At 44.8% G+C, this 16,651-nt stretch overlaps 1 protein-coding gene across 1 annotated transcript in view; it reads right to left on the bottom strand.

The window, feature by feature from the left end:
* Positions 1-1,662: 1,662 nt before the first annotated feature.
* Positions 1,663-16,651, bottom strand: part of DDX20 (DEAD-box helicase 20) — a 298,858-nt gene continuing 283,869 nt past the window's right edge. Inside the window, exon 11 of the mRNA XM_085609637.1 lies at positions 1,663-3,457. Coding sequence (XP_085465763.1) covers positions 2,097-3,457 — 1,361 coding nt within the window. The 3' untranslated portion in view covers positions 1,663-2,096. The remainder of the gene's footprint in view (positions 3,458-16,651) is intronic.

Genomic DNA, 16,651 nt, shown 5'->3' on the forward strand with positions numbered 1-16,651 from the left:
AGGGGGGAAAGTGATGAGCCCTGCAGAACTCTACATGCGGTCCTCATCTTTGGAGCAGTGAACTGAGCAATGTGAACAAACTGAAAGCAGTTTTCCAAGAAGGAAAATGAAATGCTGTTCATACTTGTATTTATGGTTCATCACTTGAAAGCCTTTATTATTAGGGTGAGCGCTTTAAGTAGATGTTGTAAACTCTGACTGCACTACTGACAGTGGTTCCGGTACAAAAATGTGTACAGACGTTTTCAAAGTTTAGCAATATGAGGCTATGTACAATCCTCCCGAAATGCTCTCTGATTTGATGCAAATATTTGCAGAAGCTTGAAAGCAAGATGGATGATTCTTTGCTTTCAAAATAAAAATGTTCATAAAAAAATTAAAGCAAGAATAAAACATTTGGCTAAACTACTGTAAAATTTCAGATACCATTTCTCTGCAGCATTATTTAGTAACATGTGTTGAGTGAGGCATGCTACTATTTCCCAAAAATATTCATAATGCAGAATCAGTGTAACCAGTTTCAATAGGATAATGGAAAACAAAAATAAACAAGCATTGGCAAACCCAGTAGATCTGAAATTGGTGGTCAGCTTTTTAGTTTTGTCAATGTGTGACTTGTTTTGTCATGGTTTTTGTAAATCCTTATTGGCGTGGGAGCTGCAAGGCCCTTACCATTATAACAAACATTGGCAAAAGCAAAAATTGTTTTTTGGTCTCAAAAAGCACACACTGCCACAGTAGTTACTGGCACTGAACAAAACTACTTAGTGTGCCAATATGCACTTTGTGAAAGTGCAGAATGCTGTCACTCACAGTGAAGACAGCCGATACCGAGAAATAGAGAGAATTTTAATAAACACTAAAGGTCACGGTCAACGCCAGACCACATTAGGGGCCCAATTATTAAAGAGAGTCTCAAAAGTGCATCCGTGGTATAAAAGTGCAGCTATATGGCTTCCGTGAATTTCCACAAATTTACAGAAGTAGGACAAGAAATAATACTCCTAGAAAATATTTGTGCATTTTAGCATGAGCAATATGCATGTGTAGATTTGCTCATGCGAAAATCTGAGTGTTTGAAAGTTCACTTTCCCTCCAACCAATTTTTTCCGCGACTGGAAGAAGGTTTACGTCCGGCATTGTCAGGAGTAAATTTCCAACATTTCTCAGTATGGGAAAAGATTGGAGAAGAGTTGTTGAAAACCCTTAAAACATGCAAGTTAGTATGTTTGCACAGACTCAAAAGGGCATTCTAACCCTGGAACTATTGCTTACCACTACCTTCAGCCCCAGTATGTAGATCTGCGGAAACGTGGCAACATAAGGGGATTGCAAGCATTCAAACACTAGTATGGTATGAGCCCTGGCATAATCAGAGAGGCTATATCAGGGCTCTTATATAATGAGATTGCTGTCATAATTTGTCGCTGCAATACATGGCACCAAAGGGGCAAGTGGATTTTGTTACAGGACAAGTAGATTTATGAAGCAACCTGCCCCATGGACAAGTAGATATTTTATTAAATTCCACACCCCTGAATGATGTTTGGAAAATGCATAAATATCTATAACCTATAATATCTACAAACACGATTGTAACTTGTGGTTCAAAAAATTACATTAGTTGAGAGTTACAAAATAAGCTCTTGGGGCAGTATATCATTTACGGTTTCAAAAGCTATTTAATGCAACATAAATCCTCACAATGACCTTTTAGCAGATTCATTTTGTTATTCAACATTTTCAAATAAACAAAAAATAACACTGAGCACATGTAGTTGTAATATGTTAGCCAATAACATTACACACAGTATAAAACAGGTGTGCTGCTGGAGCACTGTTATCATTCAGCAAAACTATATGTGCAATGGCGTCAATTATAAATCGATTGGTCTCTTTTGATTCGTGAGAAGTTTCTAGTTCAGGTTGAATTGGTCAAGTCTACATTGCCTTAACTGTTGATGAGGTTTATTTCACCGAATAAGGTTTGTCTTTGTATTTTAGGTACACATATTACAAAATGTATTTGCAGAAACACAATCTGCATCAGAACTTTACTGTAACCTAAGATTAATGTTACACTGGCAAGAGATGCGTTAGTGCTTTAGCAGTTCTTGGAGGTAGACAGAGTGCATGTGGTAAGCAGCCATCCAGCTGGACCGCTTACAGAAGTTTCTGTAGTAGGGGTTGGAGGTCGCAGAATAGTAACCCTGCCACGCCTGGTAATAGGACCTCCAGTAACCTTCATAAGCTTGCCTTTCATATGGCGGGAAGCTGGGGTTTCTAGGCTCCAATGTAGCTGAAACCTCTTCCTCCCTATGCTTATGAATGCCTCTCTGAGAATGGTTTGGAGGATGCTTAGCTTGACTGCTTTTAGACAATTTAGTCTTTGCTTTCACTGGCTTTTGCCGGCTCAATTTATATTTTGTAATTGGTCTGTTTTCTGCGAGTCCCTGCAAATCACGGGAGAAATGTTCCACATGTGCTACTGGGGCACTGTTTGGTTGGACATGGGCTGTGCTTGATGAAGATAGAAACTCTTTCTCGTCCTCTGCAAAATCAATGGGTGATTTTCCAGTTTCACACGCATCTTTGTTTAGGGGCTCATTCTTTAGGTGCTGCTCACGGCACTCATAGTCCGATGAGGAGCTGGAGCTGAAGGACTCGTTCTCGCTCTTACTACCATATGTTGCACGCACACTAGAATTTGCAATGGAGCCACTGCGGCCAGGCCACTCACTGTCATCATTACGATCAGTTTCAGGGTCGTCAGTCCTTTCAGTTTCAGAGCCGTTCTCCTTTTCCAGATTAGGGTGGTCATTTCTTTCCTTTTCATAGTCCTCGATCATTTCCGTGTTAGGAAACTCGCTCTGCTGAGGGTATCCGTGTTCACCAGGCCCTGTGTAAACCCTGATGATCTCTACATGTTTATCTAAACCCTCCTTGATGAACTGCTCGTAATCTTCCACCAATTCGGCAAAAGTCATGGTGAGGTCATTCTTGTGCTTAAATGAAGCTAAAGAAAGTATTTTCGGACGTGAATGATCAGAAGACTCTTGGTCCACACCAGCTTCAGAGGAGTTCTTAAGCAGCTGTCCTTTCCCTGCATCAAGACTTTGACTCTTCCTAAGAGAGGAGACTACTGGGACGTCAGCAGCTGATTTTGTAGGCAATTCCTCTATAGTTCCTTTCATAACAAGGTTCAGATTTGGTTCCTCTGTGGTCGCTTTCAGCATATGTTTCTGCTTTGGACCCTTCTTGAAATTTGATTTAATGGATTTAGAAATTAAACCAGTTGGGCGTTCAAGTGCGCTCTGTGGATCCGTCCTCGTTCTGGTGACAGTCATAGCTTCAACGGGCAAATCATCAGTCTTCGGCAATGGATTTGCTCGCTTGAGTGGTGTCACTTCAACGTCCCAATTGGGAGAATCTTCCATTAGATCAGCTGTGATAGGCTCTGAAAAACAAACACGTGTCTCAGTCAACATATGTCTTATTGCCAGCACTCTAGAGAACTGGTATTCGAAAACAAAATATGGGCTGAAGAAACACTAGAACCGTAACAACACATGTGTTGAAGCACATTTATCCAGATCTGGCATACTTGGCAACAGTGCTTTTTGTGTACACTTGCAAAACTATACATGTAATGCATAAAGTGTAACTACAAGCACCGGCGCCTGATGACACATTGGTAGTTAGAAATTCAGTATGTTACCTTCTGTATGATATATTGGAAGAACATAAGATGTGCATGTAAAAAAACGTATTGTTTGATTGCCAAAAATATGTAGTCTAATAAAACTCGCAGCCAAGGGCATTTCAGTGCTCAGTCATGGCTTATGGCCACATAAAATCCAACGTATAAAGAACAATGGTTCTCTTGGGTACAAACAATGCGTATTGTAGTTAGCCGTAGTTACTTCAGCAGAACATATAATACATTTCTGAAAGCAAAAACATTTCTTGAACAAAAGGGGAAATAGGAACACAGAGAAAGGATTTTCATTGATTTATGTATCAGAATTGATAACATTCGATAAACAGAAACACATTGCAGAATTTTATACTTCCAAATTCATACAGTGATACAAAATAGTGAGATAGTGGTGCTCAGTGGTGATATAAATACATAGTGCAGTGAGGTGAGGATGCGGTTTGTTTTTGAAAGGCCAGATTCAAAATGCAGTAACAAGTAAGTTAAACAAATTAAATAGTTGGTAACAACTATGTCCTGCAATCTGTGTCACAATAGATCGTCGACGTTTCAACCCTATGGGCGCTTGGTGGAGTGTCACAAGCGGGTCTTCATCAGGACTGTGGAGGAGGAGGCCTATGGGAAGGAGTATTATAATAAAGAGTGTTAAAGTTCCTAATATTTGACAGTAATTAAATTAAGAATTGAGTTGAATTACATAAACTCACCCTAGGATTTCAAGGGCGGTCAAGGCAAATTGATAGGAGGGGTATGGTTATTCTAACAGGATGTCTGTAAAGTAGAAAGGTATTATAAGTGCTGACTCAGATGTGAGTAAAACACAATTGTATGGAATAAATCTAAAATCTTACCAACTGTGAAATGAATTGCACAGAAGATCTAAAGGAAAACAAAATGAGGGGAAATTAATCACTAAACCAGGAGAGTGATTTTGAAAAAAGGTATAGTCAGGGGGCAATGGTAAAACTCACCAAAGAATGATTGTTTTCTTGGGCTGGTAGCACGGAGTCCTCACGAAACACTGCTTCCTGGTTGTGGAGCAAGTGAGAAATGAGCTCTTAAATTCTCTAGGCCAAGGCTCCAGCTGGGAGCTTAATGACGATTGACAAGTGTGTTCAAAGGAGGCATCACAAGGCCTCACTGGCAAGTCAAAAGGCTGCAGCTGAACTTTAGCTAAAAAACAATCAATTATGTGCTGCCATGTAAATGCGTGCAAAAGCAGCGAAGGACAAAATTAAGAATTATGTAGTCAAACCCGAAATTCGCTGGCGCAAATAATGGGTTGGGTAAAGTATTCATAGTAATAAAACATTGCTTAGAAACAATTAATTGATTCTAAAGGAGGGGCCTCCGCAGGCAAGCTGGGTTGGGCTCCCACCGTGAGCTTCATGATGATTGACAGGTGTGTTCAAAGGAAGCAACCAGCGAGGTTTCACTGGCGCTAGGGAAGTTTTCAGCTAAAAGCAGCTGAAAGGAATCAATTAAGCTCTGCAAAGCAGATGCATGTATTCAGGGAAAAGCAGCTTTTTATATAAGGTATTGTTGTGGTGATATTTGCCATCCCCTCTCCATATTGTGGTTATACCGGACACCTGAAAATTGTTCATTTCCGACTAGAGACTACTGTGCAGATCTTATCAAGAACTAATACCATCCAGTAGTGATGGGGAAAAGAAAGACCATGGAAGGGGGGAGGGGGCAGGGAGGGTGGTAAAACTTGTAAAGGGAAAAAGACTAGGAAGGCACCAAAAAAAAAATCAACAGCAATTGTGTTTAAGATCGTATTGATACACTCAGAGGTATGTGAGGATTTAGTAGTGAGTGAGCCAAATTTGCATGTGATAGACAAGTCTCTGATTAGTATACTGCATTCTAGCAGGAATAGCCCAAACAACTGCCCCGTGATCCCTAATATGTTTCTCAAGCCCAAAAAGGGTCCTAAGGAGAGTAAGGATGAGAGTCAAATAAGTACTGTTAGGGAGGCAAAGCCCGTTGTCACTGTCCCAAATCCCCTGGAAATTGATGGTACTCAGTCCTTGGAAATTGATCCTTCAGTCATTGGTACCAATAGATATGCCATATTGTCCAATTCTCAGGGTGAGGGAAGTATACAGGGTATTGAAGCGCCATTGGTTAATAGTGCAGAGCAGGTTGTTGAACAGGCTGGGAATCATATTCCAGACGCACAAGAGGTTATCTGGGCAGTCCATTCGCTCCAGACTGAATTAGGGTCTTTGAAGGCCATGGTGGAGAATTTAACAACAATGTTCAAGCATTTGACACAAGGAAAGTCTTCTAGCACTCATTGTCTAACCTGTAGAGTCAACATTCTTTGCAATCTGCCGTTAGTCCAGTCACAATTATCTACATTTCTAGTCAAGGAGACATTGAGTAAAGTGACCCCACTATGTAGCGAGGTGGTTAAGCAGAACACTTCCTCTACAGCGACTCTTATTGGAAGTAACACACTGCCTAATATCAGAACCGGCATTGGCTCTTTGCCTAATAACACATTAAGTAAGCACCTACAACAGGGCAGGAGCTTAAATACTGGCACACCCTTAACCAGGCAGCGTGGTAATCATGAAAAGAGGGGGGATAGTGCAACCATTAAGTCACATAATATTCACAGAATTTTTATGGTGAATGTGCCGAAACTGGGGCAAAATAAAACAAAGTGCAGACTCACTGACCAATAAGGCTATTCACTGGATACGGCATGTAAGGGGCTGTCGCTCAGTAATAAGGGATGACATTGTGAAAGCGGGTAGGCTCACCTCTCCCACTAACCCTCTGTATTGCATTGAACTAACCTTCCAGATTGAAGTTTTAGTTAAAAACTTATTGTCACTTGAATATAGAACCTGTTCTCCTGACCACTCATCTATCCAGTTTAGGCAGTCTCCGCCTGCCAATAAGGATAATAACCATCATGAGCAATTGGCAACTAGAATAGCTAGTTCCACCCTCGAATGTAATGATTGACTGACTGGTGTGCCCATATCCCGTACTGGTAGTGGTGAAGACCTGATAACAACTAGGGAAAGTGATTCACTCATAACAGGCCAACAAAGTCGGTCCAAATTTTAAACTTACAGTCACCTGAACCCGCGGGGCAAATTAGGTTTAGCAATTGCCCCATAGAGAATTACATAGCTCCAACATTTAGCAACCAAGATCTTAAAAGGGATACTCTGTTATCGTGGAACATTGCAGGAATTGGTTCCAAATTACTATCTCCAGATTGGTTAGCTTTCATTGATCGTTTTGATATTTGTTGCTTTCAAGAAACGTGGCTATTAACTGCACAACAGCGGGTTGGTTTTCTAAATTATCATGTGCCGTCAGTAAAAGGGGCAAAAGGTCGTCCTTCGGGGGGTTTGACCATATGAGTCCGACAATCATTAGGCATCAGTGTTAAGAAACTCCCTTCCAACAGCAACGACATCCAAGCACTAAGATTAAACTTGGGATCACTAGGTAAAGTTGATATTTTCAACATTTATGTGAGGGGAAGAAGAGGAGGTAGGTCTCAAGTTTTAGCGGCTTTAGATGATCTCCTCGATTCCCACACTCAAGAAAGTAAATTACTTATAGCAGGTGATTTCAACACAACGTTTGAGCCACTTGCAAGTGAGGAATGGCTCCTCACTGAAGAGGATGATGCCCAGTGGGGAATTCTAAAGCTCGAGCTAGTTCCCATAAAAAAATGGACAGAGACGGTAATACAGGTAAACTCCGTCTGTCTAGAGAAGGGGCTCAGGGCAATAAATGGCAGGACCCCTCAAGATAAGCTAGGGTTCAACACATTTAATAATGGGTCCAATAAGAGCAGGATTGATTATATACTTGTGAGTATGGTACTCTGGCATACCATCGATGACATGGAGGTGAGGGATCGAATTGAAAGCGATCACAATCCTCTGTGTGTAGCTCTAAAACGGTGGATGCCTGAACAAGCATCCTGTAGAGAGACAGAATTACACTCCTGTGATGTAATCCCCACAAATTACATGAGACGACTCAAGTGGACGAGTGTAGTTGAAAACCCAGGGGCTTTGGATACAATTGCTAAGGAGATTGACCATGCCCTAATAATGTTGAATAGTATATGCCTAAATAGCATAAGCTAGGAAAACATCACCCAGTCCCATAATAGTCTTTTTTCACACATGAGAATGTATTTTATCAAACCTTACAAGCCAAATAAAGTAATGTATCAGAATTCCTGCCGCTGGTACAATAGCGATTGTCGGCAGACAAGAGCTCTTTTTGGGAAGGCCATTAAAAGTGGCAAACCAGCCGTAGTACGTGCAGCCAGGCAGGCATATAAAAGCTCTATGGCCACAGCTAAATGCTCTTGGGACGAAAAAAGGTGGAAGGATCTTAAAGAGGCCAGCAATAAGATAGATAGCAAACACTTGAGCTGGAGCAATATTAAGTGGGACAGCGAGCGTATTCCTGAATCTCCTATCAATCATGTTTCACAGGAAGAGTGGGTTAAACACTTTGAACCACAATATACACGTAACCCACTAGAGTCAACTGTGGGTGAGGCAAGCTATGTGTTTTATGTAGATCAGGCTTTTAACATCAAAGACGTTGAGACAGCCCTTGGTGCTGTTGTTGGAGGGAGAGCGCCCGGCCCAGACTGCATCCCTGCTGATGTGATTTTACACGATAAAATCAGATGGGGAACATCATTATGGTTTTGGCTAATGCAATTGCGCGAGGAGCTCCAATACCGGACTCCTGGAAAGGAGCCGAAATAATCCCTGTGTATAAAAAGGGTGATAAATCATCGTCGGGGAACGATTGTCCCATTAGCCTCATCGACTCATCACAAAAAATACTGGGGAGACTAATTCTTAATAAAATTCAGGACTGGGCTGAGGAACATAGCATATTGTCACCTTTGCAAGCCGGTTTCCGCGCATACACATGTACCATCGATCAGGTGTTCCGTTTTGTTTTACTACACTGGAAGGTGGTGGTTCTGGGCAAAGGCAGCATTTACGCTGCCTTTGTGGACCTAAAAATCGGCATTCGATTTTGTCGCTCGCTCTAAGCTATGGGGGGACTCTTCAAGAATTAGGGCTGCCTATTGATCTTTTGACGCTTTTAAAGAGATTGCACGAGGGCAACTACGCAAAAATACGTCGGGGCTCGCAGGGCCAAGTGACTGATCCTTTTTCCGTTGAGCGAGGGGTGCGCCAGGGATGTGTTATGGCCCCGACTTTGTTCACTGTGTTCATTAATGGGATAGTTGAGTGTATGACACGTGTGAACACAGATGCCCCGATTTTAGCATGGACTAAAATCTCGATCCTTATGTTCGCGGACGACACATTGATAATTTCGAAGACCCCGAGTGGGCTCCAACGAGCCCTGTTAATATTTGATGAATTTTGCTCCACTCGTGGTCTCGAAGTCATTGTGTCAAAAACGAAATTCATGACTTCTAATCAACAGAGTTTTTAAAGGAGGCATTTTTATGAATAATCGTCCCCTGGAGCAAGTTAGGGAGTTCACATATTTAGGGGTGAACATACAGACCGACCTAAAGTGGAACCATAAGATTGACATGGCGACACTGAAACATCGCCAACTGTCGGGGAGCCTTACGTCTTGAGCATAAAAGGTCATTCACTAATCAGATCAGTGCTCCATGTATATGATGCAAAAGTGGTTAGCTCTGAACTATTTGGTGTTGAACTCTGGGGGCTAGAGAACCTGTCTAAACTTAGTGTGTCTGAAAACAAGTTCTTGAGGGGCATTACCAACCTCCCACAAAGTACACCATTGCGCCCTCTGTTTTATGATCTTGGGAGGAAATCTATTTCTGACACTGCTAAGCCACGCACAGTGTTGTATTGCCGCAGATTGTGGACCACACCAGAACAGGCACCATATGCCGATGGTTTTATGGACATTATAAAAGCTGACACTTTACATAAAATAAGTTGGTTGCGCGGCGTTAAAGATATCCTAGCTAAACTTGGAATGTCAATGCTTTGGGATGTACCTACTACAGCTTGCTTTCCAACAAAGAAGGTCTTAAAAGAAAAATACTGGGAGACGGTTACACTCAATGCTCTTAGTGCTAGTGATGCATCATCATTATCAGGAAGATTTTTGGAACTTAAACTTATTTCGAGATACGAACCATATTGGGACACTGTCACCAAACCCCTAGGACAGGAAGCTCTACTTCCAGCTGAGAGCGGGCACGCTGCCCTTGAGGTCTTTTACATCAAAGTGGAATAAAGTACGTGAAAGCAAGTGTCCCAGTTGCTCGGCCTGTAATGAATCAGTTGTGCATATGTTATTCGCCTGCCCAGCTTATGAAATCCCTCGCAGGGTATGGTTGAGGCCTGTATGTAAACTCTTGGGAACAAGAAGTAGCCTGGCAGCTGAAAGAATCCTGCACACAAATACCTCAACCCCTATATTCCTAGCAGTTGCTAAAAATCTAGGGTGGATGTGGATAATCAGGTCGAAATTCAACTCTATTTAAAATGTGCATGTAAAATCGTGTTAGAATACTTCTCTGGCTTAATGATTTAAGATAGCCACATCCATCCCCACAACACAGTGTTTCCCAATAGTATGAATTCCTATCCATAGTGCTACTTATACATTTTTATATATACGTTTTTAGGAAATGAGATGTCAGTATTAGGTTTGAGTAATTGTCAAAGAAGAGAGTGCTTAGGAAACTACAAACCATTGTTGGCCCATAAAATATGTGTAACTGCCCATTGGACGAACAGATTTTCTGTATAGAATTTAATTTGACACTTTTATTGTAAATATTATATATATATTTATCTGCTTTTATGACTGTGTCGAATAAAGCTTTTTGGAATGGAATGGATAAGTACGTTAAGAAAAACCATACCTATCTGCAAGATCGGTCGTGAGGAAATGGATCGAAAAAAAATCTGCCGGTGAGCACAAGACACAGCCATAACAGTGAGGGGGGCGGGGGGGGGGGGGGGGTTGGATTCATGACCTCATCGGCCTTTTGGACACAAACAAAAGGTCACAGCGCTCAAGAGCACCGGCAGCAAAGACTAACAGACTAAGCAGCCAAAAGTGTACATGGCAAATACTTCCCACATCTTCCATTTACACAACGACGAAACCTACACGAGCCACATGGAGTCAGACAACGGGGATGCAGAGACCAGTGGAACTGCACAGACCAAGAACAGGACACAGAACATGGCTGTCGTGAGAATGCAAGATACTTGTGAATATTAGCAGTTGGTACAAAGAAGGCCACAGCAGCCGGAAATAACATTGTCCCAAATAACGACAGCACCAAGAAAACATTCAACAACGTTTACTTGATTTATGAGATAGAAGCAGCTAGTTGGCTACACCAATAAATCATTAGCATCACTCAGCCATCACCTTCTGAGAAAAAGAACCAAAATGGACTGAAATGCAGACATTTATTAAATCTACAGCACAGAGGGCTGAAAACCACTGGGAAAGGCACAAGGCCAGGTGGAGGGCTGAACAATTGGCTACATGACATTCAGGAGAAAGCTTGCGCGAGGTTTGCCTTGCAAGGCTCAAAAGGTAAGGTTAGGTGCAAGCTTTGGCAATGGCAAGAGTTCTAGTTATAAAGGAATACTCTATTGTAATGTGAAGCATTACAAATGGATGGCATGGCAATGGGTATGTATTTTTGTGGAAGCAAAGAACTGTAGAATAATATTAGTGTAGGTTAAATGGTCAGATGAGAATTGCATTGTCAAGCTAGACCTAAAATCGTCCATGTAAGTCATTGAATGCCCTTCTCCCATCTCAATGCTAGTTCGAGTTGGGTTCGTAGCACGTGCAGAATTATATCTAGTTCCGTTTTGAGGCACAGCAACAATAGGGTTCTTTTTCATTTTTAGAGTTTACTTCCGACTCCAAAGGAGGGCAGCAACAATAGTCCTACCCCTTGTTCCATCCTTCCTTTGTGGAGCATGTCGTTTCTCTTACGTAAAAGGTCAACGGATATTCTGGTCATATACACCAGCTTATATCCTAACATTGACGCAGTTGGTGCCAGGCCAACCAGCTACTCATATCATGAGCTGCATTAAAAAATTGAACGCAGAGAACAGATTTCAAGAGCACATTCTACTGTATACAGTCAGGTTCTATGATGGCAAATCATGCCATCATATTTGTAGTTTCACAGGATACCTGGTTATGGGAAAGGAGTAGTTTCTTTTCTGTAACTCCAGTTCTGTAGTAGGGGTATCTCTGTTATCATCATAATCTAGTGAATAGTCCCGCCCATGTGCGCGGACCCCGGAGCAATAAAAAATAATCTCTTAAGTTGTCAAGCCATGCAGACCTGCAGCTACACTTAAGAGAGAATTCAAAGACAGATAATGCAGCCTATATCCACAGGCTACACTGTCCAGTACTTCAACTAGAAAATTCCACCAACATCCACAAACAGCACTGCCTGCCCAGCTTTTTCCACAGAGAAAAAACCTGCCTCCACCAGCAAAAGCCTCTGGAATGATAGAGAGGAAGGAATGGACAGACAAGCCCCATAGGCTGCCATTATGTGGCTCAGAACAGGATACTGTGCCTTTAAGAAAACTTTCCAGAACTTTTCCAGTATCCCAGAATGCACAGCAGGTCCCTTCTACTTTCAGTTCTTTTTGAAGGCGTAACACGCCAGACCTGTAGCATTCCTTACAATAATATTTATCTCTCCACCGGGGAGGAGGGCGGGCGCTTATGACTATAACAGAGATACCCCTACTACAGAACTGGAGTTACAGAAAAGAAACTACTCCTTCTGTAGTAGGGGATCTCTGTGTATAGTCATAATCTAGTGAATAGAATGGCAAGCCCATCCTCACACCAAAACGGCGGTGGAGAATACTACAAAATAATACCACTACTGTGCGAACAAATTTCGCAGCGAAGCCTGCCCAACCTGAGCATCTGCCCTGGCATCCAAGTCCAGACAGTAATGCGCAGCAAAGGTATGGACCGGCCTCCAAGTGGCCGCCTTGCAGATCTCTGCAATCGGAACATTACGCAGCACAGCAGTCGTGGCAGCTTTGCCCCAGGTGGAATGAGCCTTAGGTTTACCCCCTAAGGTCTTATTAGTCTTTTGGCAACACAACTGTATACAGGACACAATCCACAGAGAGATGGACTGTTTGGAGGTAGCAAGACCGGTCCTGACTGATCCATAATTGATAAACAATTGGTCTGACCTACGAATATCTTTGGTCTTATCAAGATAAAACTTCAACACCCTCCTCACGTCCAGGGAATGTAGAGACCTTTCCGCTGGAGAAGAAGGATTCTGAAAAAACGTAGGTAAAGTTATGGTCTGGTTGACATGAAAATCAGATATAACCTTAGGAAGAAATTTAGGGTGAGTACGCATAACAACCTTAGCAGCATGAAATACAGTATAAGGTTCTCTGCAACACAGCGCCTGAAGTTCACTCACCCTGCGGGCCGATGTAATGGCCACTAGGCACGCCGCCTTCCAGGACAGGTGCTGCAACGAAGCCTTGTGAATAGGTTCAAAAGGCTCCTTCATCAATCTGGACAGCACCATATCCAATTCCCAGGAAGGCGAGGGAAGTCTGACCGGAGGGAACACCTTCTTCAAGCCTTCCAAAAAATCCTTGACCACAGGGATCTGAAAGAAGGAAGTCTGTGAAGGGCATTTCCTGTAAGCAGTCAAAGCAGCGAGATGAACCTTAATGGAGTGGAAATTAAGGCCAGACTGCGCCAAATGTAAAAGATATGGAAGGATGACATCTTCCTTACAAGTTGTCGGGTCAAAGCTCTTGGATTTGCACCAGATGCAGAATCTCTTCCGCTTGTAAGCATAGGAAGTCCTAGTGGAAGGACGTTTAGCCTCCTTCAGTATGCCCATACAATCTTCTGGTAAATTCAAATGGCCATATTGCACTATCTCAGGAGCCATGCTGCCAAACTCAAAGACGAGAGGTTGGGATGCACCATCCGCCCCCGAACTTCGTGAGAAGGTCCGGCCTGCACGGCAGCCGCATGTGAGGAAGGAGAGACCGGTGAAGCAGATCCGTGAACCACCACTGCCTGGGCCATTCCGGGGCAATCAGGATCATCCGCGCCCTGGACTTGGACAGTTTGATGAGCACTGCCGGAATCAGGGGAATGGGTGGAAAAGCGTACAGAAAGCTGTTCGACCAGTCGATCCATAGCGCATTCCCCAGCGTCCCCTTCTGGTAGTACCTGGAGGCGAAGTCTCAGCATTTGCTGTTTTCGGCGGTGGCGAACAGATCTACGTCTGGAGTCCCCCACCTTGCGAAGACTTCTCCTAGTACCACGTCGTTTATGACCCATTCGTGGTTCTCCTGAAGCAGCCTGCTCAGCGCGTCCGCCTGAACATTCTGCACCCCCGGCAGATGCGTGGCCGTGATCATCAATCCGCGGGCCAGAAGCCAGCGCCAGAATGCCTGCGCCTCCTGCGACAGAGTGCGCGATGGCGACCCACCTTGCTAGTTGAGGTAGTACATCGTGGTTGTATTGTCGGTCTGGACTAGCAGCGAGATGGTCTGGAAGGACGGATGGAAGGCCTTCAATGCCAGGTAAACGGCTCTGAGTTCCAGGAAATTCATGTGGTACGCCGACTCCAACGGGGACCACTCTCCGGAATGAGCTCCCCAGCCGTGGAGCGACAAAGCCGTCACGATACTCGGCGTGGGAATGTTCTAGTGGAAGGAAACACCCCTGAGGAGATTTTCCGCCGAACACCACCACTTCAGCGACTGAAGAGCATGCAGAGACAGCCGTATCTCGTCGTCCCAAGAACCTGTCCTCTGATCCCACTGATCCTCCAAGCCCTCCAGCAGTGGTCTCATGTGCAGCCGTGTGTGAGGAAGATACATGATGCCATCGATCCCAGCAGCGAAGACACCTTCCTCACTGTTGTCGATGGAGCGGTCATAAGGGCCTGAGTCTTCCGAAGGAGTGACAATCGTCCCTCCTCCGAAGGAGACACGCTTACTGACAGCGTAGAGATGGAGGCCCCCACGTACTGTATGCACTGGACCGGCGTCGGGACAGACTTGGACATGTTGACGTGCAACCCCAGCTTGTTCAAGAGAACGCACGTCTTCAGGAAGTGCGCTTGTGCTTCCGAGAATGAGTTAGCCTTGATCAACCAATCGTCAGAGACGAGACCGGCCCCACCGTTGGGGGGTGGGGCATGATTATGAGAACTCGAGCCTTCCGAAGGATCGAAGAGTGTCTCCCCTCCGAAGGGCACACAGTCGTTGAGCCAAGACAGACCTCGTGAGGTTGGTGCGGAGGCCCAAACGAAGTAAGAGAGAGAAAGTCCGTGTGAAATGCAGGCGCGCTACCTGAAAGTAGCTGCCTTGATAAACCAGTCATCCAGAAACGGATAGACAAAGACACTGTTACTCTCATATGCGCAGCCACTACGTCCTAGCGTATGGAACATTCAGAGGTGTTGGCTTCAGGCCGAAAGGAGGCACAAAGCAATGATAATGGTCGTTGCCCACTGTGAAAAGCAGGAACTCGCGATATTTTCCCCGCCAGGGGTACGTGAGAATCTGTGGCCTTCAGATCTAATGCGCATAGTCAATCTCACTGATGAAGTTGAGGGGAAATCTAATGCAGGGACCTCCACCGGAATTTATTACTCTTTGACCCCACGAGTCGGCTTGTCGCACGCCGAACACGGGTCCAAACTCGGTCATGTCTCCCTGGCACACTAGAAGGAACAGTGAGTACCAGCCCTTTCCATTCCGTCCCAGAGGGGCCGATTCTATCTTCCTTTACTGGAAGAGGGTGGTGGCCTCCTTCTACAACTCGCGCATGGAGCGCGATTGAGGTGGAGGGAGCGCTGGAGGAGAACTGGAAGAGTCGCACGACATTCAGCACCTGAATGATTCAATGGCGGCCCGAGACCGCAGAGACAAAATCTGGGAGGCATAACGCCGCTGGAGAGGACGGACGGCCTTAAGCCGTTCTCCATGCCCCTCCCAACATACAGCCTTCAAAGCCTTTGCCTCGGCCTTCATGCGGGCCACCTCGCTATCCGCATGGGAGCACAAGAGTTGCGGCAGAGAACGGGAGATTGGAAACACACTGCTGTGCCGCAGGCTTCAGAGATGTCAGACGAAGACAAGTATGTCGCCGTAGAACAAAACCATGGCAATGCCCGGGTTTCGCCTAAAGCGAAATATCTGCTGCAGAGCCGAAGAATATATATCCGCAACCATCATGCCCTGTAGACTATCCCTGTCTCTGGGCAGGAGATCCACACTTTGGTGAAGGAACTCACACAGGGATTTATCACCACGGCCCAGCAAGAGGTTTCATCTGTAGAGTCTTACACCTCACTGATGTCAACTATACAGGAAGCTCCGAAGCCAGAATCTACTGGCCGGTGACAGTGTACGAAAGTCAAGTACCACACACCAGTGAACAACCCGCTAAGGGGGAAATTCGTAAGAGCAGGAGAGCACCTCTCCCTACTCATGTAAGATGCATCCCTGGCATGCCTGACCAGAGACCTTCCATAACAGTGACGACGGGACCTTATGGAAGACAGCGGAGTCCATGGGACCGACGCCCCCACACGAGACCTCGTTCTAGGGACATCAAGATTCCACGGGGGGGGGGGGGATCACCGGCTGAGGAGCCATAGGCCCCTCGGTGAGTGGGAGATGAGCCGGAGAGAATTCTGCGGCATCCCCGTGGTATCACCAGTGGGGGCGGAGCAGGAGGCGACCTAGATGGTGAGCCGGTACGCAGACACTACTAAGCGAAGGGACCAAAGTCCCTCGCTTCTGAGCGGACCACGTGTAAGTAGCCCCAGACTCCGAAGGGTTCCTCGGCGTCCACCCCCAGCTCAGCGTCGAGAGTCGACGTTGCCGG

Source organism: Triturus cristatus, chromosome 1_2 (genome assembly GCF_964204655.1).
Source record: "Triturus cristatus chromosome 1_2, aTriCri1.1, whole genome shotgun sequence".
In the NCBI taxonomy this organism is placed as follows: domain Eukaryota; kingdom Metazoa; phylum Chordata; class Amphibia; order Caudata; family Salamandridae; genus Triturus; species Triturus cristatus.